This window comes from Salvia miltiorrhiza, chromosome 2 (assembly GCF_028751815.1).
Source record: "Salvia miltiorrhiza cultivar Shanhuang (shh) chromosome 2, IMPLAD_Smil_shh, whole genome shotgun sequence".
In the NCBI taxonomy this organism is placed as follows: Eukaryota; Viridiplantae; Streptophyta; class Magnoliopsida; order Lamiales; family Lamiaceae; genus Salvia; species Salvia miltiorrhiza.
The window spans coordinates 68860668-68887154 of record NC_080388.1 but is presented as its reverse complement, the minus strand read 5'-3'; the positions used below and the strand labels follow the sequence as shown (position 1 = coordinate 68887154).

At 35.0% G+C, this 26487-nt stretch overlaps 4 protein-coding genes across 8 annotated transcripts; 3 read left to right on the top strand and 1 right to left on the bottom strand.

The window, feature by feature from the left end:
- The first annotated feature begins 6441 nt into the window (after positions 1 to 6441).
- On the top strand, positions 6442 to 8961 carry LOC131008636 (RNA polymerase II transcriptional coactivator KIWI-like). Of its 3 annotated transcripts, none has more exons than XM_057935581.1 (5): positions 6442 to 6541; positions 6714 to 6846; positions 6952 to 7057; positions 8598 to 8620; positions 8708 to 8961. In XM_057935581.1, the coding sequence occupies exons 2-5, from the start codon at positions 6724 to 6726 to the stop codon at positions 8762 to 8764; spliced, it is 309 nt and encodes a 102-aa protein (XP_057791564.1). In that variant the 5' UTR covers positions 6442 to 6541; positions 6714 to 6723; the 3' UTR covers positions 8765 to 8961. The 3 variants fall into 3 exon arrangements, with proteins under 3 accessions (XP_057791564.1, XP_057791562.1, XP_057791563.1); XM_057935579.1 differs by having other exon boundaries at positions 6528 to 6620; XM_057935580.1 differs by lacking the exon at positions 6442 to 6541 and adding an exon at positions 6579 to 6604.
- A 1380-nt stretch (positions 8962 to 10341) lies between these two features.
- LOC131008635 (pentatricopeptide repeat-containing protein At1g62914, mitochondrial-like) lies at positions 10342 to 17869 on the top strand. Of its 3 annotated transcripts, XM_057935578.1 has the most exons (7): positions 10342 to 12126; positions 12335 to 12733; positions 13287 to 13361; positions 13469 to 13602; positions 15451 to 16138; positions 16285 to 16688; positions 17221 to 17869. In XM_057935578.1, the coding sequence occupies exons 1-2, from the start codon at positions 10432 to 10434 to the stop codon at positions 12365 to 12367; spliced, it is 1728 nt and encodes a 575-aa protein (XP_057791561.1). In that variant the 5' UTR covers positions 10342 to 10431; the 3' UTR covers positions 12368 to 12733; positions 13287 to 13361; positions 13469 to 13602; positions 15451 to 16138; positions 16285 to 16688; positions 17221 to 17869. The 3 variants fall into 3 exon arrangements, with proteins under 3 accessions (XP_057791561.1, XP_057791559.1, XP_057791560.1); XM_057935576.1 differs by having other exon boundaries at positions 10345 to 12733; XM_057935577.1 differs by lacking the exons at positions 15451 to 16138; positions 16285 to 16688; positions 17221 to 17869 and having other exon boundaries at positions 10345 to 12733; positions 13469 to 13622.
- LOC131009924 (putative pectinesterase/pectinesterase inhibitor 28) lies at positions 15946 to 17501 on the top strand. Its single transcript, XM_057937323.1, has 4 exons — positions 15946 to 16138; positions 16285 to 16338; positions 16440 to 16688; positions 17221 to 17501. The coding sequence occupies exons 1-4, from the start codon at positions 15946 to 15948 to the stop codon at positions 17499 to 17501; spliced, it is 777 nt and encodes a 258-aa protein (XP_057793306.1).
- Positions 17870 to 20185: 2316 nt separating the features above from the next.
- On the bottom strand, positions 20186 to 26475 carry LOC131008634 (lysine--tRNA ligase, cytoplasmic). The gene is made up of 17 exons (XM_057935575.1): positions 26166 to 26475; positions 24858 to 24929; positions 24604 to 24769; positions 24424 to 24517; positions 23711 to 23796; positions 23182 to 23300; positions 23046 to 23108; positions 22615 to 22740; positions 22214 to 22496; positions 22038 to 22134; positions 21786 to 21942; positions 21375 to 21518; positions 21209 to 21277; positions 20930 to 21073; positions 20747 to 20802; positions 20482 to 20516; positions 20186 to 20387 (listed from the first exon to the last, which is right to left on the bottom strand). Exons 1-17 carry the CDS (start codon positions 26175 to 26177, stop codon positions 20359 to 20361), a joined length of 1752 nt encoding a protein of 583 aa, XP_057791558.1. The 5' UTR covers positions 26178 to 26475; the 3' UTR covers positions 20186 to 20358.
- Positions 26476 to 26487: the final 12 nt, after the last annotated feature.

The window sequence follows — 26487 nt, the reverse complement described above, 5'->3', positions numbered from 1 at the left end:
GGTTTGGTTACGATTTTAACCGAAAAACCGACACGTTTTACCACCCCTAAATAAATATATAGTGTATATTTTATTTTAAGTGGCGTATAGAACCAAAAGAACGTAGGTAGAGCCGAGCCAAGCCAATATATCAACAGCAGGGGCGGAATTTTCGATTAGGGGGGGGTTTAATTTTTCTTCTAAAATAAAATTAATAATTAAAATAAAAAAATAAAAAATAAATTAAATTAAAAATAAATAATAATTATTAACACAAATATAATATCATTTAAATTACAAAAAATACATTTCAAACAGATTTTCAAGTTCATATAAAACAACTTCAAAAAATCCAGATGAATAAAATTTGGGATTTTGGCAAATAAAATCATGAGTTATTTTGAATTAACAATTTTAACGTGAATTTAGAAATGTGGCAAATTAAATCACCATCTTTTCAAATTTTACCATTTAGTCGCCCCGTTTTTTTTCGATCGTCGATTTGTTGACTTGGAGTTTATGTGGATTAGTTCTCCATGTAATATTCATATTACGACGTAATTTGTAATAAATTAGTATTAAAAATTATGGTGCAAATACAGGATACAATCTCTTTCTAATTTGGAGAAATTTTTTTAATTGAAATTGTACGAAACGATGTCGTTTAGGCCTCACAAAAACAACGTTGTCTTTGTTAATCCACGTAAGCTCCAATTAACACTTTGGCTATTGAAAAAAATTGAGGGATGAAATTGCAAAGATTGAAAAAATAATGATTTAATTTGTCAACTCAAATCACGTTAAAATTGCAAATTCGAAATAGTTCATGATTTTATTTGCCAAAATCCCATAAAATTTTGCAAGGTAAAGTATCTTTCAATATCAAATTTAAAAAATAAATCTCTATAGTCCAAATAAATTAATTATGTGTTTACTTTTTCAAAACGTCATAACTCTAAAGCTTACATATCGATTACACTATAAAATAACTCAACGCGATAATGATAAAGACAAAATCATACATATTTTTTTAATTTTTAATATAAAATTACGAAAATATCCCTGTTATTTTTAAAAATCCTCGGGGACTCAGTTACCCTTGCCCCACCCATAGCTCCGCCCCTGATCAACAAGCTTGAGTTGTGCTTGTGTTTGGCTCCAATATTTTTGCAAATGCTATTCGAGCTCAATCTCCACTAATAATGAAAATGTAAAGCCTGTTATTCGCTCGAGCTCTTGCAATGCCAAAAACCCCAAATAACATGATGTATCGTCTGATTTTATATCCAGCTCATATTTATATAGAAAGTGATGGATTTGCATACATCAATTACCCTTTCATCATTGACCACCCTATGAAAGCAAAGATTAGTTCTAATTTCCAATGCATACAGAAAGACACTGATACCTTAGGGTGAAGGAAATATAAGAGACACTATAGTGATATTGTGATATTCAGAGGAGGGCGGAGGTGGCAACGACAAGGGCGACGCAGCGAGTGAATGGTGGAGGCGACACCAGCGGCAAGAGTGGATTTAGGGATGTACACGTATGGTGGGGTAATGCGTAGGTTGTTTTGTATTCCCTCCGTCCCATGATTTATGGCTCAAAACTTTTCGACACGGGTATTTAGGAGAGTTAAAGTGGTTGTAAAAGTAGTAGGGACCACAAGATTAAGGTATTTCTTTCAACTATTTTATTCCTTAACACTTTTGCTTAATAAAGTGCTTTATACAATAAAATAAATAAAAATAATTGAATATTCAGCCAAAAAATGGGGCTGGAACAGAAATGAAAATTTGCTCTTAACGACGGACCAAATTCCACCGCTACGCGGTGGCACCCGACTCCTGCGTCTGCCCTAAGTTCGGCGATGAGAAATGGTTGGTGTTGGAAATGAGAGGACGACAACGGCGAGGTGGCAGTGGAGGCTTTGCTGCGAGGTGGCAGATCTCACGCGGCGGTGACTTTCCGGCCGTTCTATCGCCGGGAATCGAGGTCAGGGGCTGCGATTTGAATAATCTAGGGTTTGGAGGCACTATGGCTTCAGCCGCCGCCGCGAACCCGCCGTGAATTTTAACACCGGCGAGGCCAGCCCCTTTCTTGTGAAAATTAAGCTCTGATACAAAAAGATCCAAATTACCATAAATGAAGCTATGATACAAAAAGCTCCAAATTACCATAAATCAGGCTCCGAGAAAGAAATTCCATAAAGAAAAAATTGAATTATAGATAAACCTCTCCACTCCAGTCTGCAATCCCATCCACCTCTGTTCTGTAGCGCCACCGAGTCGCGGCGCCGCCACACCTTCGAGGTGAAGAGCCGCTGATCTGCTGCGACACCGCACCCTCCATCTCCGTGCCATCGCACCACAGCCTGTAGGGGAGGCAGAGGACGCGGCGGAGGATTGAGGCGAAGGTAAAACACGCGGCGGAGGACACGACATAGGATGTGGCGGACGCAGCGGAGGCTGAGGCGGTGGCCAGCGACTGGTGGAGAGAGCAGATGAAATGAGAGGGAGAGAGGGGCCGGAGAGCGGCTGAGAAGAGAAAGAATTGATAGGGTGAAAATCTGGGTAGAATTTAAGGTTTTAATCAACTATTAATTAAGTAATTAATCTACACCTAATTATGACCCAAAAAGGAAACGAGCCAAGTAACATGGGACGGCTAACAAAAGAATACAAGCCATGAATAATGGGATGTAGGGAGTAATTATTACTCCCTCCGTCCCGGCCAAGACGCTACATTTGCTTTTCGGCACTGGATTTAAGGAGTTGTAGATTAATGTTTTAAGTGTGTAATAATAAAGTGATAAAGTAAGAGAGAGAAAGTAATAAAGTGATAAAGTAAGAAATATAAGGTAATAAAGTAATAAAGTATGAGATAGAAGGTAATAAAAAAAATACTTAATTAGTGTTAATTAAGTATTTAAAATTCCTTATTTTTGCCAAATATAGAAATGTAACATCTTTGTTGGGATGACCCGAAAAGGAATATGTAGCATCTTGGGCGGGACGGAGGGAGTATTTGTTTCACTGGATCTTCATACAATAACTTTGGTTTCATTGTATCCTTATTTGACGGAACTATTAAAGTTTATGTTATCTAAATAGCACATATGAAATTCAACATCGTCTATTTTCAATGGGGCCTAAGTCAATTAGTAAAACTAATGCACCTAAAGAGAAGTCTTTGGTTCAATCTCGCTTGCGTGTTGTGTAGTTGTTCCATCTCTGTGTGGTTAGTCATCTCGCGTGCGTGCGATTTTATTCCCACCTTTATGTGATATAAAGGTCCCACAATTATTTTTCCACCTTTGTGTGGTGCAGAATAACTTATTTAATTATATCATAGATACTTATTGTAATTTTACAAAAAATATACTCCCTCCGTCCGCCAAAAGTATGGCACAATTACTATATTTGGCGTCCGCAAAAAGTATTCCACTTTCCTTTTTAAGCCATGGTCCCACCATTCACCTTTATATTTTATCCTTACAAACACTCTTTATTTACAAAAAACCCACCCCAAATTCAATCTCCACCACACATCTCAAAAAGTGGTGGGACCCTTTCTCCACTACATCAACATCATCACCAATTTTATTAATCTCCGTGCCCAGCCAAAGTGCCATACTTTTGGCGGACGGAGGGAGTATAATAATATACTTTTGGCCTAAATTATCTCTTTATGTTTGAAAAAAAAAACTTTATTACACATTGATATTATAATACATATATGTATCATAATCTCATTTCACTCAAATTTATTATTATTAGGGTAAATAGCGCCAAAATTCACGAACTTTTACCCGATTCTTATTTTTTTCACGACTTTTAAAAGTTAGACCAAAATACACAACCTTTTGATTGATTTTGATTTTTCCCACGATGAATCAAAGCTAACGTCGCCGTTACAATTTAAATTAAAATGTCGTTCTATCATAAAATTTTAAATCTGTCCTAATTTTATATTCCAACAATTGTATATATCTCTGATTTATCTTATTCGAAAGAAGCATTCATCATTTTGTTTTTCATCCACCAACCCTCTGGTTCTTAGATGCTTCAAAGCATTATCCTTTTCAAGTTTCAATTTATGAAAACAGAGCCTGTTATACGACGTAAGCTCCGGATCGATCCATTTGCATAATTTATGAGTTTCAGCCAATTTCTACCGTTTTTAACACAAACAACAATGCTTTTAACAGCTGGAAACGGCGTTGTTTGATTCACCGGACGATGTTGCCATGTTGGCAATTCCAAGTGCCACCTAAGCTTTAAATTTGGCGAAATTAACAATCATGGAAAAAAATCAGAATCAATCAAAAGATTGTGTATTTTTGTCTAACTTTTAAAAGTTGTGGAAAAAACGAGAATCGGGTAAAAGTTCGTGGATTTTGGCGCTATTATTATTATTATTATTATTATTATTATTATTATTATTATTATTATTATTATTATTATTATTATTATTATTATTATTATTCCCCCGTTGTGGTTCTTGATCAAAAAAATTACCAAACAATGTTAGATCGACAATCAATATAACACTTGTGTGTGCAATTAAAACATCAACAATGTTATCAGTTACGAATATGCTTCTCATGATCATGATGTTTTATATTTTCAAAAAGCATATGAATTTTATGTGTACACTTTGGGATGAATGTGTGGATGAAATATAAATAAAATTATACTATCGAAACGAGAAATCAAATATCATAATTATTTGTGTCAAGTCAATGTGTACAAATTTGATATTCAAGTAGTTACTATAATATTACAAAAATTTGGTTTAACAAGATCTTAACATAAATGGATGCCTCAATTCGTAAATTGTACTACAATATAAAAAATTCGATAAACATATATTATTAATAGACAATTACATTTAAATATAAAAATTACTCTTAAAGCAGCCTCCATAAATTATTGTTGGAACAATCAGCTCCAAGGCAACCATAATTCATTATTCATCTCCAAAAAAATATACTAATTTCTACTATATTAGTGATTCCGTTGGTGGGCAATATATATTAATGTATGAAATTTTGAAGGGGACAGTCAGTGTAAGTAGAAAATATAAAAAGATGTTTCATTATTAATGAATGAATTAAATAACATGTCATTCATGCATCATCGATGTGACTTTAACTAACAATCTTTTAAACGAAAGAATTTTTAGTGGCTCAATTTTACAGAATTGAGTTCAGCCTCCTCGACGGAGTAATATACATAAAAATATATAGTACTTTGTTAGATAAAATACTACCTCCGTCCATGAATGAACTTCCTATCTTTTCTTTTTGAGACGTCCACAAAAGAACTTCTTACCTATTTTTGGACTATACCCCACCACTTATAATCCTCTCACTTTTCACTTTTCACAACTCCCAATATTAATTATAACACATTTTCACCACTCCCAAAGTCCCAATGCACTCAACTACCTTTTATCCACTCTCAATACACTCAACAATATTTTTTCTTAAAACCCGTACCACTCCCTCCTAAGAAGTTCTTTCATGGACGGAGGGAGTATATATAATTATTAAAATCTTAATAGTACTCATTTTCCACTCTATATAAGATAAGATGGAATAAAAAAATGAGACCCATTAAAATATGATAATTTTTTTTCTATTTTTTGTTATCTTCTATTATTAAAATCTTCATTTTTTCATGCGAGGGGTTTGGTTCACTCACAAGTTTTTTAACTAACTATAGAGGATAGAACTTGTTTCAAGTCTTGAGTCTAATACGTTAATGTTAAATATATTTTGATTTTTCACATGATTTTGAAAATCATTAATAAACACTTGATTAAATATTTGTATTGATTTCCTCATAATTTAATTTTATTCCCAAATTGAATTTGACATGGTCAAATTGAATCTAATATAGCACCACTCAAAGCAAAACCATGTTGTTTTACTTATTTAACATACTCCCTTTGTATTTTTAATATGTTTAATAAGTAAAATAATGTCATTTTCTATCCGAGTAGTGTCACTTTAATTTTAATTTAATCATATCAGATTTAATTTTTTAAAAATATGTATATGATAAGAAATTCAAATTACTATAACTTTTAAGTTATTGTATTGATAGATAGTTTTTAAAATTAATATGAACAACCAAGCCCCAAAATTTTTGTATTTAGGTACCAATAATGACCCCTGTTTTGGGGGGGGGGGGATTGAACCGTAATTCATAAGGTATGCTATTTTAATTTTGGGTTAATAGCTAAAAACTACACGAAATTTCACCAAATTTGTATTTTGCATGTGAACTTTAAAATTAGCTTGATAATACAGGAACTAATGATTTAATTGCAATTTGCACACCAAAATCAAAAAATAAAAGAACCCTTTAATTTTTTATGTTTCTATTTAATTTTACTAGTTCTACCCACCAAAATTAAAATTAAAAAATAAAATAAAAATCTGAAGCGGCAAGTTTTCAAGCGGTATGCACATACGTTGAAATAAAAGCCCTAAGCAAACATTCCAATTTCCCCCCAAACCCTTCCGGCTATCAGTCTGCAGTGCACAGCGGTTCTCTTTCTCTCTCTCTCTCTCTCTCTCTCTCTCTCTCTTGACACACAGCACGGACTGAGGGTTTTCTCTCACAAATGTTCTCATTTGACATTCTTTTGCTCATGTTTATGCATTAAAATGAAGTTGATTGCCTATTTATTAATTTCTGTTTTTGTGTGATTATGTTCAGATAAGTAGAAATGTCGAAGAGGGGCAAGAAGAGGGAGGATGAAGACGCGCTCTCCGAAGGCGACGAGCCTCCGAAGAAGACATTGAAGGCCGACAACGATTCAGATGACTCTGATCAAATCGTTGTATGCGAGGTGCCTATGCTTATTTCCCGCCTCTTATTACCGTGAAGTGATTTTCGTTTTTTTTTTTTTTTTTTTTTTTTAAATAACCGAGATTGTGATCTTTTGGGGATGTAGTTGTCGAAGAATCGAAAAGTGTCGGTGAGGAACTGGCATGGAAAGGTTGTGGTGGATATCAGGGAATTCTATTCTAAAGACGGCAAGGAATTTCCTGGCAAGAAAGGTCTATTTTTATTCATTCTAATCTATGTTTAAGGGTGTTTGCTTTGTTGACCTTTTAGTTTCTTAATGTTATGCCAATTGCATCTATACAAAAACACAAAATTGCACAGATACACTCAATATTCTAGAAGACTGTGGTTGGATAAGGTGTTATGTGTTGCGAGTGTAAATGATAGTATCTATATGCTTGAAGCTGATCGTATGAGTTTGGTTGAAGTACATCTACTTCCATGAAATACATTAGTTTGGTAGAAATAGAATATGTAGAGACTTCAAAAAGTTTTGGTGTTACTGGGCCGTGTGGTTAATAACTATGGTTTTCCAGCCTGTGTTTGTATCATTGACTGCAAGATGCTCGGTTTCTCTCAAATATGAGTCAACTATGCTTGGGAATTATGTTAATGTAGATTGCTAACTGCTAAGGGTTGAGCTTCGTTCGACTCTTTCTAGGTTTCTGCTTTTAGCATCTCTATATTGTTAGAGACTAGAGTTATTGATATTTTGGGAATAGTCATTTAGATTTTAGTGTCATATGGGATATCATTTTACAGAGACTTGGAAGTGGTAAAAAGCTTGAGAACTTGTGGTTGAGCACTTGAGCTTAGGCATCCAGCTGGAACGTTTTGTGTTGGCTGAGAATTATCTTTTGTAGTGATTGCTTGTATTCATTTTGAACACTTAGTGTTCCATGCTCTAGAGTTTCCTGAAGCTAACCTGGTTGTGTTGACATATGTGGGAGATCCCTCTTCAATAAGATCTGTAAATAATACCCATCTCATCTAACATTATATGTCTCTTATTTACTTTCTTCACTTTCATATTTATTACTATATGTTTTTGAATCTTCTTCATTGTCTTGTGTTTAATAAAATTCGTTGTTACTATTGGATTATTTTTTATAAGAAAATTTTTGGAGCTAGGAAGGATCAAGGTTGCTAAAAATTTGGTCACCTTTGGTCTGAATGTATGCTTTGTTTTAGTGTTGTGTGTGTTTTTTTTTCCTTTTTATTTGTATTTCATGTTCACTACCAGGATAACCATGATGCTTATAGATTTTGCCCTTTTACTTTGTTCTTTGTTATATAAGTGAATTGGCATGAGTTATTTGAAGGAGGTTAAGATCGACTAAACATTTCAGAGAACTGTTCTGATTTGAGCATGGGAGAATGTGCTTTTTCCAGTTTACTGATTAGTTATTTAACACACCCATACTCATTTTTCTTCTACTTATGTTTTCTGTCTTTTACTGGTAACTGTTTTGCTTTGTAATGTTAACTGAGAGTCTGACACACATGTGAACGTGTTAGACTTATGTACCTCCTTGATCTTTATGCTCCAGTGAAACTTTATATATGATCTTTATGCTCATAGTGCCAACTTTTTACTACATAGGAAATTTCCTATAAATTTTGTATAATTTGTGATCCTGTGGATGTCTGTATGGATCGGTATTTGGTGAAACTTTATACATTATTGAATTGAAATTATATTTTTTGTTTTATTGTGGCCATAAAGTAACTTCCCTTTATACATGATTGCAGGTATCTCATTGTCAATGGACCAGGTATGTTTCAGTTATAAGCACCTTCTTCCTCGTGCTTTCCCTATCTTAAGTTGAATTTGCATCTTATTAGCTTATCTCTTATTGCAGTGGAAAATTCTTAGAGATCATGTGGATGAAATTGACAAGGAGGTTGAGAATACATAACTGTGTCTATGGATCTGTTTTTTCATGACCAAAAGGAACTCCGAGGAACGTCGAAACAGTTTAACGACGAGCATTTTGTTTTGTATGGTAACTATCTGTAGAATGTTTTATCGGGGCTTGTAGGTAGATGAACCCCTTGTGCAGTATTATGCTCAAATAGTGACTTCATCTATATTTTATCGAGGTAATTTCATGCATCTCTACTGTCTCGTAGCTTTAGATATTCTGTCTCTCAAAGTCTTGAGAACACATTTTTTATTTAATTAATATTATTATCTAGTTAATTTTATACTAAAATATTTAGATATTTTTTCTTTCAAAGTTTGTATTATTGTAGAAAGGGTTTTTTGAACTTTTAATTACTTTTTATAAATATGTACTCCACAATATATTTTTTCTAGTTTGTATTATCTAGTTTGTATTTTTTCTTTCACAATATATTTTTTGGAGGTCAATTACAATATATTTTTTGGAGGTTAAATTGATTGTAAATCCACAAACAATAAGTGCATTGCTGTTATTTTTCAAACTCTAAAAAATTGTAGTGTACTATTATATAAGCTTTCCATTCATCCCAAAAATTTGTCCGAATTTCAATTTTGCCTATCAAAATTAGAGTTTATTCATAGGTTCTCAATTAGATAAATTTTTGTGCATCCGAATGTGTATTCATCAATTCTCAATTAGAGTTTATTAATCATAGATGAGAGATGATTAGAGCGGATGGATGTACATCTGAATGTACCGATGTGTCTCTTATCTCTTTGTATATGATTTTGCCTACTGATAAATTGGCAGAATGGTTCCAAATAGTTCTCAAGCAATCTTATGCTGAGTTTGTCTCATCATAAAGGTTAATAATCAAGCATTTGAGTTGTAGACATGGGTCGAACTTTACAAAATATAAATATATGATTTGAATTTTTATGAAAATTGTAGAGTGGTCTGAACTTGTACCTTTGGGCTTTAAATCAGTAGCATAAAAAACTCGATGTTGCCTTGGAAATTTCATTTCGACCGTTCCATTAAAATTTGAGAATTCCCTTTTCTTGTAAGCGTATGCTATTTTCAGAACTTTCGTGAATGCATTGAGTTCACGCCTAAGGGCTAAGGGTGAGTTGTCGTATTGCTTTCAATTGTTCACTGTTGATGAAATTTTGGGAAGGTATATGGATGTTGTAAAAGGGAGTCTTATTATGTAAGTCTATATGTATTTTAACTTGAGTTAGTGGATCATTTTTCTGGGTGAAGCCTTAGGCGTAATGTATCGAATTGGATAATTATTCTCTGAGTGCTATTTTTTTTTTACTTTTTATATACTTCTATTATTTGTTACGACACGTCTCACCACATATTTTAGGATTAATCATTCTTTCAACTAGTGTGCGTGTGTTGGCCTAGTGATATGTGATTAATGTCCGAGAACTGAGGTCTTGTATTCGAGTTTACCGTTCTAAAATATTTAAATTTATTTATTTATATAATTTATCAAAAAAAAAATCATTCTTTCAAGTATAATAAAGCGAGATTTAATTGTCTCAAAAAAAAAAAAAAAAGCGAGATTTAATTAAAAGGTCAACCTTTGAATACATGCGGTATAATATACTCAAAATAAATCTCTTTTGAAACTTTTCCCTTTTCACTATACGCCGAAGACTTAGCCACCGATGAAGATGAGCAGAAAAACCGCTGCTTCTGCCACTAATCTGAATCGTAGAAGACGAGTTGCTTCTCCTGAAATCGGTAATTATGTTCCACCATTCTCTTATTTCTGTTCGAATTTCCATTGTTTCAGTGGCAATGATCGACTCCTTTCACCTGAGCCGCCCAGATTAGATTTCAGTAGCATTAAAGAATTAGATAATGCTATTCAGTTGTTTCACCAAATGGTGAGAATGCGTCCACAGCCTTCTGCTCGCATGTACAACAATCTCTTGAGTGTTATTGCAAAGATGAAGCAGTACTCCTTTGCCCTCCACGTGTTCGATGAAATGCGTCGAATGGGTGCCCCTGTGAATGGCTACACGATGAATATTGCGATTAATTGTTATTGTCTTCAAGAGCGTGTAGGCTTTGGTTTCTCTGTAATGGGCATTCTCCTCAAGAGCGGTTTCGAACCAGATGCGACAACTTTCAACACTCTCATTAGAGGACTGCTTTTAGATGATAAGGTTTCCGGCGCAGTGGAAATGTTTGAAAATATTTTGAGTTTTGGAATCTGCAAGCCTGATGATGTTATGATTCTGACGATCATAGATGGGCTCTGCAAATCTGGACACGTTCTTATTGCCCACGATTTGCTTCGTAGACTAGAAGAAAAAATTAGGTGGAGACCCAATGTTAAGGCTTATAACGCAGTACTTGATGGGTTATGCAAATGTGGAATGGTGGGTGATGCTTTCCAGCTCCTATCCGAGATGGTAGGTAAGGGTGTTTCGCCTACTGTATTCTCGTATAATTCAATGATTCAGGGTTTGTGTGTCGTTGGTAGACTGAAGGATGTTCAAAACTTGCTGAATGAAATGGCTGATTGTGATATCTCTTTGGATGTCGTTACTTTCAGTATATTGATCCATGCGTTTTGCAAACAAGGAAAGATGAATGAGGCCGAGGATTTGCTGGAAAATATGAAGCAACAAAATATTTTTCCTGATGTTGTGGCTTATAGCACGCTAATAGGTGGGTACTGTTTGCGAGGTGAAATTGATAAAGCGAAACAATTATTTGATTCTCTTGCAGACATGGACCTCAAGCCTGATATTGTTTGCTATAACAGCTTAATAAATGGGTACTGCAACAAGGGAAGAGTGGATGAAGCTTGGCTTCTTTTCCTTGAAGTTCCTTGTAAAGGCTTGAAGCATAATACATTTACTTATAGTACCATGATACATGGACTATTTAGTAGCGATAAGTTTGCTGATGGCTGGAAGCTTTTCAAGGATATGAAAGCCCGACAAGTTAGTCCTAACTTGATTACTTTTAATATACTATTGTATGGGCTGTGCAGGAATGGGGAGATTGATGAAGCTCTTTCATTACTGCGCATGATTGAAGCGAAAGGAGTTAATCCTGATACAGCCTCGTATGCTACTCTTATCAATGGATTATGCACACATGGAAAACTTGATGTTGCAAGAAATCTTCTTGACCGACTTAAGCCTGATATTAAGTACTATAACAGCTTCATAAATGGATACTGCAAGATGGGAAGAGTTGATGAAGCTTGGTTTATTTTCCTTGAAGTTCCTTGTAGAGGTTTGGAGCATAATACACATACTTATAATACCATGATACATGGATTCCTTAGTAAAGATAGATTTGTTGACGCTTGGAAGCTTTTTAAGGATATGGAAGCTCGACAAGTGAGTCCTAACATCTTTACTTATAATATATTATTGGATGGGTTATGCCGAAATGGGGAGATTCATGAAGCTATGTTGTTAGTCAACAAGATTAGAGAGAAAGGTGTTAATCCCGATTTAGTCTCGTATGGTACTCTTATCTATGGATTATGCAAAAATGGAAAATGTGATGTTGCTATAGATCTTCTCAACCAACTTTATTCTACAGGTCCACAACCTGATGTTAGAATCTATACAATGATCATTAGCTCACTTTGTCAAGAAGGGTCAATGGAGGAGGCAAAACATTTGTTTGTAGAGATGGAGAACCGTGGTTGTGCACCCGATAGTGTGACATACAACGTCTTTTTCCATGGTTTGCTAAAGAAAAATGAACTTCATAAGGCAATATTATTTTTGGAACTAATGCATGAAAGAGGGTTCTCATTAGATTCTACTACTCTCTCGATTCTGCGCAATCAAGTGCAAAGACTGAGTGAAGATCATTTTCTTCTCAAATTGATGAAGGATGTTTTGACCAAAATTGGAGTGACTCAGCTTGAACATCGTGGCTGATCTGCAGGGGTTTCTATTGAGTTTCACAGCCACACAAACCACTATTGACATTGTACGTAATCATCGTTTATCTTTACTTTTAAAAAATGTTGTTTTACAAAATTTTCTTTGCCTATTAGATCCCCCTATTATATATTACTACATCTAAGGGCTATAGTGTAATGTAATATTTATAACAAAAAGTCTAATAATTTGCTAGGATTTATATTAAGTCTTTTAATCATTATCTCATTAGTATATTAGTTTATGAGGGTTCTTGTATGGTACAATCCATCAGTACCTGAATACTACATCACTGTAGAATTCATAATTAACCTTCAAGGAAGAGTATTTCATATATTCATGCTAAATCACTCTCTTATGTGCTTTTTTTTTTCATTAGATGTCTATGTGCTTCCGTTTCCCAATATGATTTGAATTATCATAAGGATTACAGAACATGAATGTCGGTATTACTCATAAAGAATCGGCCTCCCCCCCTCCCCTAAAGATGGATCTTTCTCAATTCTAGAATCTATTACGTCAATGATCATGTGTATTGATATCCAATATTTATTCAATATATAAGTCTAAAGGAAATATCATTTATCTACGTTCTTTTGCAGAAACTATGGATCATACTGAGACAGCAAAAGGAGAAAACAGCCAATTTCTCCCAGCTGAACATCGATGTTTCACATGTGAGGTTTATTATGTCTTCAAAGAAATTTCTTTTAACTATAAGCTTAATTTTACTTTACTTTTTTTTAATAAAAATAAACTCACTTTTATTATTCAATATTGACAGATTAGGACGTCATTTCTGCTCACGGTGAAATGGGTGTTTTTTATGTTACCTTCTTCAAGGTAAGTGAAAGAACTCAGGTTGCTTATAACCTTCAACCATTCTCAAGGAGCCAGACAGATCTGCATTTTTCTACAGTAAGCATCACTATCTATTCATAAATAGGGTTGTAAACGAATCGAATATTTTTGCTCGATTCGAGATTCGATTCGAAATTTTGATATTCGTATTCGAAATTATTCGATTCGTATTCGATTATAAATATTCGATTCGATTCGATTAATAAACGAATCGAATATGAAATTTTGATATTCGATTCGATATTCGTATGTATTCGATTCGATTAATAAATAAATAGATAAATATTATATATATATATATATTGAATATATATCTAATTTTAAAATATTAAATTAGATATTAAAAAAATTGAAAATTTGAGATACACGCCTATTCCCTAAATTTGAAACACACACCTATCCCACGCCTATATCCCTATTATTTGAAACACGCGCATTTTCCCTTTACATTGGCTTTTCTCTCTCATTTCATTAACCTAATTTCTATTTGTTTCCGCCGCCCCGCCCCCCACACACCAGACCACCATCGCCGCCCTCACGGCCCACACGCTGCCAGCTCCAGCCAGCCTTCTCTGCCGCCGCCGCCCACACCCTACTGACGTCGTTGGAGCCTCAGGTAGTTGTCCAATTTTATTATTTGTGAAAATTAACTTATGGAATCCTATATTCGTACAAATTTGAATTTTATCTCTTCTAGATTGAGATTGATTCATTTATGTTAGCCTCTATTTACCTATCTGCAACAAATTTACCGTACCTTAATCGCCCTTCTCCATTCACTGCACGTCATATTTTTTTTCAAAAATATTTAATTTTAGCATTTCTTTGTAGAAAATTTAATTTAACTCCTCCAACTTCTGCGTCTGTTACTCATTACCACGCTGATATTGAGACTAAAATTCATAGCTTTTAAGTATTTTACTTGTGATAAATTACTTAAATTTATTTGCATTTGGGAACCTAAATTGAAAATTGCTTTTAAAATACTACTTCTGACAATTTTAGAATTTGGGTGTTAGATCTACTTGTAACACTAATTTATATTTGATATTCTTGCAGGAATATGGATAGATCAAATTTAGTAGAGCATACACCTCAAGATTGATGGAAGATTGAATGTTTGATAATTGTTGTAGTGAAGTGTTATTTTGATTAGTTTGAAACTTCTCTTTATTTATAAATTTGATGGATTGCAAAGTTTTGAATGTTATGGTTTGTATTGAGAATTTAAATAGTTGGAATCATCAATTCTGTGTTTTTATTAGGTAAATGTATTGAAATATATCCTTATATTATTAATTAATTTTTTTACTCATTTTTTCCTTTACAATTTCGAATCGAATAGTTTTGAATCGAATCGAATATTCGAATTGAAAATTCAAAATTTTTAATTTAGAGTAATTTTAGAAAACGAATCGAATACTCGAATCGAAGCGAATAATTTGAAAATCAATTCGAATCGAATATCGAATCACATTTAGAATTCGAAATCGAATCGAATATCGAATCGAATATACGAATAATATCACGAATACGAATCGAATATCGAGATATTCGACAGTATTCGATTCGATTACAACCCTATTCATAAATCTATGGAACTAGCTATGAATTGTTAAGTAAGTTAGAAACATATACATAGGAATATTAGTCGATAAATAACAAACTTTGAGCTTTCTTTCTTTTTTTTGTGCATGCAATCTTTATTTTTGGAACTGAAATATACTAGCTTTCGATTTTTCCCTGGAATTTCTCCCAAAATTGAATTGCCCAAGTCGTGTCTAATGTGGTGAAGTAGAAATTGATGCGTCAAAATCTAAAAAAAAATGATAAAAATAAAGTAAATTGCACATCACCCTCCACCTCACCCTCACCAGTCACCCCCTCCTGACGTTCAACCTTCAGTGCTGTGTTGTGAACAACATAAATGATGGATATGGATGTTGTGAAAATGGTGATTTTCAAATGGGAGAATTGCTTTCTGGAGAGGGAGAAGACGAAGTGCAGCAAAGCCAAGATGAGAAAGAAGAAAGTGATGAAGATGATGATTCAACTTATTGTCATCAATATATAAACCCCTCCATTTCATGCAATTTATACATTCATCACTACTCGAAGCTAAACTACTGCAATTAAGTAATAACGACATATGACTTCTACAAAGACTAATAAGATAATGATGGCCCTCTTCCTCGCGGCGTGCATGGCCGTCGCCGCCGTGAGCTCCGGCGGACCCTCGGCGGTCTTCGATATCTGCGCTGCCACGAACTTCAAGGAGACCTGCCAAAGGAGCCTCGCCGGAGCCACCGGCACTCAACCTAAGGACCTTATAAAGACGGCGCTGGACGCGGCAGCCGTGGAGCTTCACAGCGTCGCTATAGAACGGCGTCGTCGGACGAGATGACGCAGGGGGCGTTGATGGTGTGTGAAGAGATGCTCAACACCGCCATTGATGATCTTATAAGGTCGTCCGACAAAGTGAACAAGATCGAAATGGGACGGCTGAGCTACAACATCGCCGCCATGAGGAACTGGCTCAGCGCAGCCGTCACGCACAAGGAGAATTGCATTGATGAGCTCGAGACCACTGCAGGTAGCTAAAAATGAAAACTAATTTTATACATTGTCAACGTTATAATACAAATACATTTAACATCTTATTACATATTGCTTACCAAACAAGCCCTTATTATATTTTTTTTTTACTTATATTAACGCATGTTATGTTTATGTACGTAGGTGAGATCGGTGAGAAGGTGAAGGCGATGCTGGAGACTTCAAGCGAGTTGTTGAGTACGTAACGGTCTAGCAATGATTGCCAACACCGAACCAAAGCTACTTGGAGAAGAAATTCCTCCTTCCGATGCGGATGCGGTGCCGTCACTGCACTGCAGGCGGCTGTGGCTCAGAATGTGACGGCAGCGGGCAGTTCATGACCATCAACGGCGCCCTCAAGAGCTTGCCCCAAATGAGCGACGCACCGGTTGTGGTTTTGGTGAAAGCCGGTGTTTACAAGGAGTATGTTGTGGTTCCCAAGGGAATGAACAACGTTGCTCTCATCGGAGACGAGCCGTTGGCCACCGTGATCTCCGGCAGCAGGGGTAACGCTACTGATTATAGGACTTCTTACTCTGCAACTCTCAGTAAGTAACATCTTGTATTCAACCCTAATTTCCAAGAACCTAGCTAGGGTTATATATAGCATATATAAATTGTGTTGCTTCCTCTACTTGTATATAGTGAAGCAAAAAAATCTTACCAAATTCATAATGCATAGATTAATTCATTATTTTCCTAAACACATATATATATATATGGTCGATGCTAATTTTTTTTTTTGATCGGGCAAAGTCATGTTAGATGTTAGTAGTTAGTTCCCCATCCACTCCAAGAACCACACCTTATCTCTCCATTGAGCAAAATCCACCTTATATCTCCTCCAATCTCCAATTCGCTCCCAAGAGGGATCGAACCCAGGTCACTTCACTTAAGTGAGGACCCGGTGGCCATTGACCAAATTATGGTCGATGCTAATTAATTAATCGTTTAATTAAAATAAGTCAACATCTCATTCTGACTGCATATATTTAATAAATTAATTCCGTTTGTTTTTCAGAATTACAACTCACATGCATTAGAAAATAAGCTTGCTAATTAACATGTGTTCCACTGCAGCCATCAGAGGAGAAGGGGACATCGGGATCGAGAACACCGCCCCGACAAACCAGGCCGTGGCGGTCCTAACCGCCGGCGACAAGGCCGTCTTCCACAACGTCCACATCGACAGCCTCTACGCCAACTCGTACCGGCAGTTCTACCGCGACTGCCGCATCAGAGGCACCGTGGACTTCATCTTCGGCGACGCCGTGGCCGTCCTTCAGAACTGCACCATCACGGTGCGCAAGCCCCTCCCCAAGCAGTACTGCACCATCACCGCACGGAGAAGACCACCGTGATCCAAGGCGACAACATCACGGCGGAGGACAGGGGTGGCCGCCGTGGAATAAGAGCAACTTGGCCCTCGACACGCTCTTCTACGGCGAGTGGGCCAACAAGGGAGCCGGGTCGGATCTCAGAAATCGGGTCAAGTGACGCTGGAGATTGCGGAGAGCTTCACTGCTGGGAAACTGTTTGTGGATGATGAGTGGGTCAAGAACACTGTGTTGCTGGAATGCTGCCTACTGCTTAATTAACTACATAGCTACCTACGTATTGATTAATTAGTTATTCATTATTAATTTATTAGTGGTATCTAATTATATTTTGAACACCTTGATAATATTTTGTTAATATGTTAATGAAGATGCATGGTGTTTTAATGTTATTTATATGTGGATGATGCATGGGATCTCATACATGTTCGGTATATTTTTTGGGCTCCACTATCAAATTCGTTATTTTAATAAGATTTAGTTTAATATTATAATATAATGGATAGTAATTACTAACATTTATAGAATTGAAATTTTAAAAAATTGTATTCCCTACTTATGAATTTCTCAGTCATATAATAATCAATTATTAACTAATAAAATAAAAAATTAATGCTAAAAATTGATTATATACCCCAGTTTTGTATTAATAAATTCGAGTTACTAAGTATAAAGTTAAACTGAAACACAAAAATTGAAAATTGAAGAAAAATAAAATTTTAAAAAAATTGAATTGGTACATAATGGAATATCAAAAAGTGGAAACACTGATCAAGTGATACATTTGCACATCTTAAAAGTGTTTAGATACCTACGTAAATTTACAATTATTAGCTAGGGTTCTTTAAATTTATATGTTACGTGCATGAAATGCTGCCCAAATAACTATTACTACTAAAATTTTAGTGTTCATTTGGTTCAAGTAGTGAAATGGAAATGGGATGGAATTAAATAAAGGAGTGAAATAATAACAATAACTATTACTTTTATTAAGTGTTTGGTTTAGCAATGGAAATGAATCATTACTAAGGGATTCTCTTTCTTTTGTTTCCCCTCTATTTTGAGGGGTAACAAATTGGGTGATTGAGTTACCCTCAAGTAAGGGTAATGGTTAACTCATTATCTAAATCAAATAACAAATAATGAATTCAATTAATTGAATTCATTTCTAACCTCCAAAAATACCCAACCAAACATTCGCTCAATTATTCTTCTTTTCCTGTTGGTTGCACTACTACTATTTAATTTTTCTCCAACTAGATTGTTTATTGAATAAATTAAGAATATCCTCTTGTATTCTGAAAAATATTAATTCTTTGGTATTTAATATTTGCATAACTATAAATTCAGCAAATATGATAAGGAATTGGAATTGTTGTTTGTGCAGATTATTGGATACATGATAAGATTCACTGTGGCAACCTAACCTACAAGTGACGGCACTTTTTTGAAGTAAAAAAAAGAAAAAGAATGGAGGTATAATTAATAGTTTACAAAAATTGTATTTAATAATTTAAGATATAATTAAAAGTGTAAATAATTCATAATTTAATAAAGTGATATGTACCCTAAATAGATCAACATGCACGTGAACGCAAGTTTTGACAAAGAAATATTCAAGAATCATTAGTGAAGAAGTCTTAGTGGGTGACAAGTGATTAAATGTAAGTGGATCGACTTTACTCATACAAAGTACATAAACTCAACTATGTCGGGCCGATTAGCTTTTTCACCAGCCTTTACTTCAACACCTAAATGTGTGATAAAGTTGAAAGTATAAGTAAACAAATGAAATTCAAATGAAAAGTAAAATAGGTGGGAGGCAATCCAAATGGATCTAATCAAGCTCTGGCCGCTGCAACAGTCACCCTCAAATCCAACAAATCCTACGACAGTGCCAAAAGTAGGGTGAGTAAATCCAATCATAAATGAGTCACCTAACATTGATTAAAAATATGTTCCGATAAAAATAACTTCTACTTTTTAGGGACGAAATGAGTATTAAATTAAAATACTAATCTCCTAATTGGGGAGTATTATTTAATTGATTAAGATAACCCAACTAGATATAATGAGTCATTTCTTACACGTTTATTTCAAACAATTTATACTTTTAAAATTGTTGGCATTTCCGAGACTTTTATTGATGTTTAGCTGTAGAATTATGGTCTGTTTAATAGTGAACCTCTTTCATGGTCACATTTTTTCCAATGAGAAACAAATAAAAACAAAAATAATACAGCGTCCAACTAATAAAATTGGTGAACGCAAATAAGCTGCCAACGTCTCTACACTTCGTTGTGTGCGCATTTTGACTCATCTAGACTATATTTCATTACCAGTTCTGAAAATAAATATACATACATTCTGTGAAGAGAATAATTACATTGAATAAGGCTCCAGCTTCACAATTGCCAATATTGTCTACTTTTTTTCAAGGAAATCAAGAATGTTGCGCTCTTCCAATCTTTAATCTACCTGAAACTGAATGCACAATTATTTTTATTAATTTCATTAATTCAAGTTAGAACTCTGATAACGAACATCCCCGGAGAAGGCATTTGACATTACAAAACATTACGCAGAGATTACACACAAGTATCAAAATGAGACTGATCAAAAACACCAAAAATAGTATGCAGCATATGGCACCAACATCTTTGAAGGCCAGAGAAAATTACGGCACTTGTGACAATTTCATCTCACACTAGAACGGCAAAATATGGCCTTTAAATTCAAAAAAGAGAGTAATATAGGATAGAAATTGAAAAAGATTGGTAACAGCATAGTAGTATCATAAGCGCAAATTGTGATACATCAAGTAATAAACCGAATACTCGAAATGTTCATTTCCTTCATTGACAAGTGGCTTGAGAAATCTTTACGACACCGTTGCTTTCTTTTCAAACTCTGCATATGAAAAGCGTAAAGCAAAATGAATTACCAATTACCAATTACCAATAATTCTAAAGCATGAGTTTTCACAACATATTACACTGCATACCTTGAGGGAGAGGTCCATCCTGAGTTTTCTTGTTGCTGGCAAAGAACAAAGTGGAAAATCTACTGTTAGATTGGTGTAAGTGATGGAAGAAACGCATCATAGGTTATTTTCAAGTCTAGTTTCACAATTACCAAGCAGATGAGCTTTGTAGTCAACTAAAATTGGGAACTTTTTATTTATAAGATAACTTCTATATAATAAGCTAAATAAAAGTTGAGAAAATGTAACACCCCAGGAAGGTAGCGACAGGGTTAAGTTTTTGCACCTTTCTTTGTTCGAAGGGTCGTCCTGGGGTTTCATAGCGGGGAAAAGCAAGACTTCCTGCACACACATAAAAACTCAGTCCCCAATTTCAAAAGAGTGAGCTATGGAGAGCATTCTTGGCAGTTGAAGCAACACGCAGGGTAATCGAACCATAATATCAACAATTTCAGAGTCAAATGTTGACCTTTATATTCTGTGAATCAGTTAACAACATTGCGAATCGATCAATCCCCATACCCCAACCACCAGTTGGAGGTAACCCATATTCAAGTGCCGTACAGAAAGTCTCATCCAATGCCATTGCTTCGTCATCACCAGATTGTCGATCCTGGTTTCAATACAAGGGACCGTTAGCACATGCCTCTTAGTTTTATCCAAGTTTCTACCAGTGTAAGACAACAAAGTAAGGATTTTTTTTAAATAAAAATCTGATTAATCAAATTCTTCACTATCAAACCCATACCTTGAGTTGGTCAGCAAACCGTTGGCGTTGCACAACAGGATCATTTAACTCCGTGTATGCATTACAAAGCTGACAGTTTCCAAAACATCAGTTGAATCGAGCCGAAAAGAAAGAAAAGATCAAAAAACAGACAAAAATAAATATTAGTGTATTCAGAGTCACATACTTCATGTTTGTTGATGAACAGCTCAAATCTCTCAGTTAGGCCTGGTTTCGACCTATGCCACTTTGCCAGTGGACTCATAATCTCAGGATGATTGATGATGAAAGCAGGGTTTACACACGTTTCCTCAAGAAAATGACCAACAAGCTGTATTCATAATATAACAGGATGAGGGAGAGACAATCATGGAGATGATAAGATGAAATAAAAAGTTATTGGAGTGATCAAACAAACAAGCATCCAATTTATATTGGATACAATCAGTATTTGACCAGAACGGTTCAATTCAAAATTAACTTCAAAAAACAATCAACACGCAACTCCAATTTGCAGATAACAGTAACAAATTGATTCCATATTGTTAAGTGTGATGTCTGCTTAGCAAGAGAAGCAAAACGTATATAGTTATCTTACTTTGTCTAATAATCTAGTAGTTGTTTGAGGAGGTGGACATTTAATTTCAAACTTCGCACACGCATCCACTAGATATTTATTGGTTTCCTCACTGGAGAGGTCTTTAGGTATGTTTAGATTAGCCATCTTCTCCAATTCCTCTATCATATCAATCCGCCTGTACAAGTAAAAAAGACATGCAACCTTTTACAATACAATTAAGATACAGGTATAGCCGTATAGGCATAACTAAATTATTCATAAGTTCAGGACCTGAAAGGAGGAGTGAAGTCGATCTCAATAGGGTCATGATCCAGCCCGTTAGCATGATATTTAATCTTATAGCCACCTGTAAGTTCCTTCACCATACCTACCAACACAGAATGTTCTTGAGAATATTGAGCACACAAATTTATTTTAGTTAAGATCATCACAAAGATTCTACTTACCACTGAGCATATCTTCAGTTAGTTTCATCAGGTCATTGTAATCAGCAAAAGCCATATAGAACTCACAAGTGGTGAACTCAGGATTGTGAGTTAGGTCAATTCCCTCATTTCTAAACTGCTTCCCAATTTCATATACACGGTCTAAACCACCAACAACTAGTTCCTTCAGATATAGCTCTGGGGCAATTCGCATGAAAAGTTTCAAATTCAAATCATTGTGGTGGGTCACAAAAGGCCGTGCAGCAGCACCCCCAGCAATCATATTCATCATGGGTGTTTCAACCTTTGAAAAAGAAAATCAAACATGCACAATAAGAAAAAGCTAAAAGCAATATATTGATAAGTTAGCTAATGATAACAAAGCATTAGAAAGCCATACATAATGTTCAACAGACAAGTACCTCTAAAAAATCTCGTTCATCTAGATAACGCCTGATGTAAGAGATAATTTTTGATCTCGTCCTGAATATTTCTCGAACCTCCATGTTCAGCATCAAATCCAAATAGCGCTGTCTATACCGTGTTTCCTACCATGAAATATTATCTTTAAGCATCCCCCAAAAGGTTTCATGTCCATGGAAATTATATATCTTCACACACAATTGCATAATATTGTGGAAAAATATATGGCTTCAAGTAATGATGAACAAAGAAACGGCTTGATAATTGACAAAGCATATTTACAACAAATAAGCAGCTTCAGCATCAATGGTAGGACATGCAGATCAATAGTCATGTATGAAGCAAGACATTCACATTGAACTCGGTAGCAATTTAGAACATGAGAAAGTTTCATAATTTTTAAAGTAACTCAGCAAAAGTTGTATGGTACCTGATCCTTTAATATATAAGCATCAGGATTTCTCCCACTTCCTGGAATCCAAACATCAGTTGTCTGTCCAAAGTTATTAAACATCATTAATAATCCTTAGTGTCCGTGTAAATCAGCAAAATAGAATCAGAATCACCTTGGTGTTCTCTGTCCCTCCTCCAGGGCCAACTTTTTGCCGTGGCATCATATGGAGGCAGTGGGAAAGCACTATAAATGTTTTTGGAAAGATACTAAGCTCACCCCTTTTACTTTTACCTAAAAAAATGAGGAGCTATAAGAGGAGTTTCTGAAGATGCAGAACAAAATTTTATGAAACAAAGAGAAAGGTTTTTCAAAACTGCCCATCTAATGGTCACTGCAATTTGGGTAAAATAAAAGGGCATAATTGAAGGCATTGTGTCAAAAATCCTAGATAAAATCTTTCACGGGCCATCTAATTGTATTGATAGGTAGAACAACCTTATAAATAGAAGTCATTTCGGAAATCCTAACTGATTAATACATTCTAAGTAAAATTTCAGAGAGAGAGAGAGGCACACAAAGAGGAGGAGCTCCAACATACTAGCACAATTACAATCATAATCAAGTTTGCATCTCAAGAAAATCCAAATCATAATTGAAGGGCATTACCATATATTTCATAGCTTTCAAAAAACAATACAAACCTGGGAACCCAATGATCCCTACAATATCTCCCCGTTTCACAGAAGAATGAAATATACTAAACTCTTCCTCCTTTAGCTCGGATTTCCTACAGTAACATCAACAGGGAAATTCATGGTGAAGACGGAAATCATTGCGTGTAATTGCTTATTTCATGCAAATTCTTGTCACAACAGCTGGAATCAAGTAAAGAGTTTCTTGCGGACATCACTTAAATCAATATACTAATTAAAGTTCCACCAACATTTTGATGGATAAAAATGGTCCAGATTATGCACAGTTATTCTGATTTTGTAGTGTACCCTTTTTAACCTGAAGATTTGCACATAGCAGAACCATAGAAACTACCAAATCAACACATAAAATTACAACAAATATTAGAACAAGGAAAAAGAATATTTCCAGGGTTTTTCAAACATGGTTCTTATCTTCCAGCTAAGCCAACTAAACAAAAAATAAAAATAAATTGAAAACGGCAATCTATGAAATGAGCTTTGTGATGAAAAAAGTGGGTTAGTCCAAACTCAAGTTCTCAATGAACCACAGATAAATGTCTAAAGCTCTAAGCATGAGATTCTCATATGATACTAAAACCATTTGGCAAAATAACTAACATGTTCTGCACCAAATTCCTATTATATCTGGAATACTCAAATTAAAAAGGCACCAAACAATAGATCAAAGCGTAACTTGAAGTCTTGAACTACAAAAATACCTTGCATCAGTCATAACTTGAACCTTAGCACCTCCGCCGTGCAAATCGTAAAAGAAAAGTTTTGATGACGATGAACGTTTGTTCATAATCCGACCTACCAAAAGGAGTATCTCAAATGTTAAAAAGGAAGTAGATTTATGCTGACATAAAAATGTAATATGTGCATGTGATATCCATTACCAGCTATTCTTTCTTCAACGTCCTCTAGATGATCCCCACTGTTTAGACTTTCATATTTCTTTACATATTCAGGAATGGACAACTGAGCGTCAAACTTGTGAGGATATGGGTTGCTACCAGCTTCTTTTTGAGCAGCAAGAGCTCTTAGCCTATTTTCAAAATATTGCTGCAAACAAAACACATCATCTGAGAAACAGCTAAACTCCTTTCAGGACTTTTATATCAAGATTACCAATGCAAGATGTATAACATACCGTTGGATCCATGCCTTCATCTTCTGCGGCAGCAGCAGATTTTTTCGCATGGCCCTTTGGCTTGGCAGGTGCCTGAAATGAACCATCACGTAAGATCATGAAAAACATAAAACAGTTGACAAAAAGTCAATAAAAAAATTACGAAACTAGAGTTATGTTACCACACACTCTGTTCTCCAGAAAATATGCAGTAAGCATGGAAAATAGCAGTCACAAACAAACAATCAGACCACTATAATTCAAAGAAGAAAAAAAACAAGAATTACCCGATCATGATGATATAGCCCTTTGGGGAACTAACATAAGACATGTTAATGTGGGCATAGCAGGAAATATTTTCTCAAAAGTTGGTAGGGAAAATAGTAATTCCCCAGTTGCGAAATACTATATACTAATATTCAATTCTCTAAACGATGGAAGTTATAAAAGTATTATTTTTCAGCCATTCCCCTTCGATTTTTAACTAACTTCTTGAAAACAATATCGAAATTCAATACCATAAATAAGTGAGCAATAAATATTATAGAAGATATCTACAAACAACAGTGTCCTAAAACTCTTGTTCTGCTGAGTCAATTGAAGAAGCAATGATGTTTTTATGCTAGTAGCATAAAAATTATGTAAACTACTTAATTAGCTATGTCAATCATTTACAAACAACATCATCTGGTCTTTCTTTGTAAAGTCAGCATGCCAGCAATTTCACATGCACAGACATTATGGGATTTAGGACAGCAGGTAAATAATCCTAATCTGACAAACCAAAACAACTTCATCTCCCAGAGTACACAATAGTTGATCGTGTTTCCTTCCTTTCTAGAGCATTGACGACCATGTAACTCTACATATGCTCATTTATTTTCCGATATCTATGCTATATTTAAAAGATAAATAGTTGGCTGCAGAAAAATTCCCGCCAAGAGATGCAGCCAATTCTCCAGCAGCTATTCCATTTATTCTTAATATGTGATAGTTTTCCATTACAATACTTTATTACACATTTCAAAATCCAATGAGCTTTGTTCCAACCATCCAACATACTTTACATTGAAACAAACCCTAGTCTCGGAGACTACTTCCTAACAGATTTCTGCTGAATTATGACTAAAACGACTGATGAAATTGCTGGGCATAACTCATTAATTTAATCGTTAACTTTCCATTTTCTCTAAAACGTGCTTTAAATTTCTAATTTATCGGTACTTCTTTGTTTCTCTCCAGTTTTTTTTCTTTTTGTTGAACCTAAAAGCATTACATAGTAGTTGAAGACAGAATGCGCATGATCAACGATTTACGCCCTTCACTTACCTTCTCCGCCATTGAGGTTCGTTGCAGCAGAGCTTTTCAGAAACCGATGCTCGTAACCGAAACCGAAAATATAGAAAATTGATAGACGAAGCTCAAAGAAAAATCCGACGGTAGCACAATCTGTCTATTGAATCGAAGTTAGAGTAAGAATTCCAGAAATCGTCTGATCTTTGGAAAAGATAGAAAGAGAGAAGATTTTGAGCGGGTTGTAGAAATGACGGCGCTTCTTATACTAAGTTTATTTTTATTTCTTTGAGGGAATGGATTTCTAACCCTAAAACCATATATTTCTGTTGCATGTTGTTGGGCCAAGTAAAACTTT

Bases quoted from the DNA above. Each gene is read 5' to 3' on its own strand.
- LOC131008636 (XM_057935581.1), top strand. From the start codon at position 6,724: ATGTCGAAGAGGGGCAAGAAGAGGGAGGATGAAGACGCGCTCTCCGAA. The intron at 6,847-6,951 runs GTGCCTATGCTT...TTGGGGATGTAG, and splicing joins ATCAAATCGTTGTATGCGAG to TTGTCGAAGAATCGAAAAGT. The intron at 8,621-8,707 runs GTATGTTTCAGT...CTCTTATTGCAG, and splicing joins TCTCATTGTCAATGGACCAG to TGGAAAATTCTTAGAGATCA.
- LOC131009924 (XM_057937323.1), top strand. From the start codon at position 15,946: ATGACGCAGGGGGCGTTGATGGTGTGTGAAGAGATGCTCAACACCGCC. The intron at 16,139-16,284 runs GTAGCTAAAAAT...TTATGTACGTAG, and splicing joins TGAGCTCGAGACCACTGCAG to GTGAGATCGGTGAGAAGGTG. The intron at 16,689-17,220 runs GTAAGTAACATC...GTTCCACTGCAG, and splicing joins TTCTTACTCTGCAACTCTCA to CCATCAGAGGAGAAGGGGAC.
- LOC131008634 (XM_057935575.1), bottom strand. The intron at 23,301-23,710 runs GTTTGTATTGTT...TCATTTTTTTAG, and splicing joins AGGGATCATTGGGTTCCCAG to GTAAAAGTAAAAGGGGTGAG. The intron at 20,388-20,481 runs GTATGCAGTGTA...TTTCATATGCAG, and splicing joins GGATGGACCTCTCCCTCAAG to AGTTTGAAAAGAAAGCAACG.
- LOC131008635 (XM_057935576.1), top strand. From the start codon at position 10,432: ATGAAGATGAGCAGAAAAACCGCTGCTTCTGCCACTAATCTGAATCGT.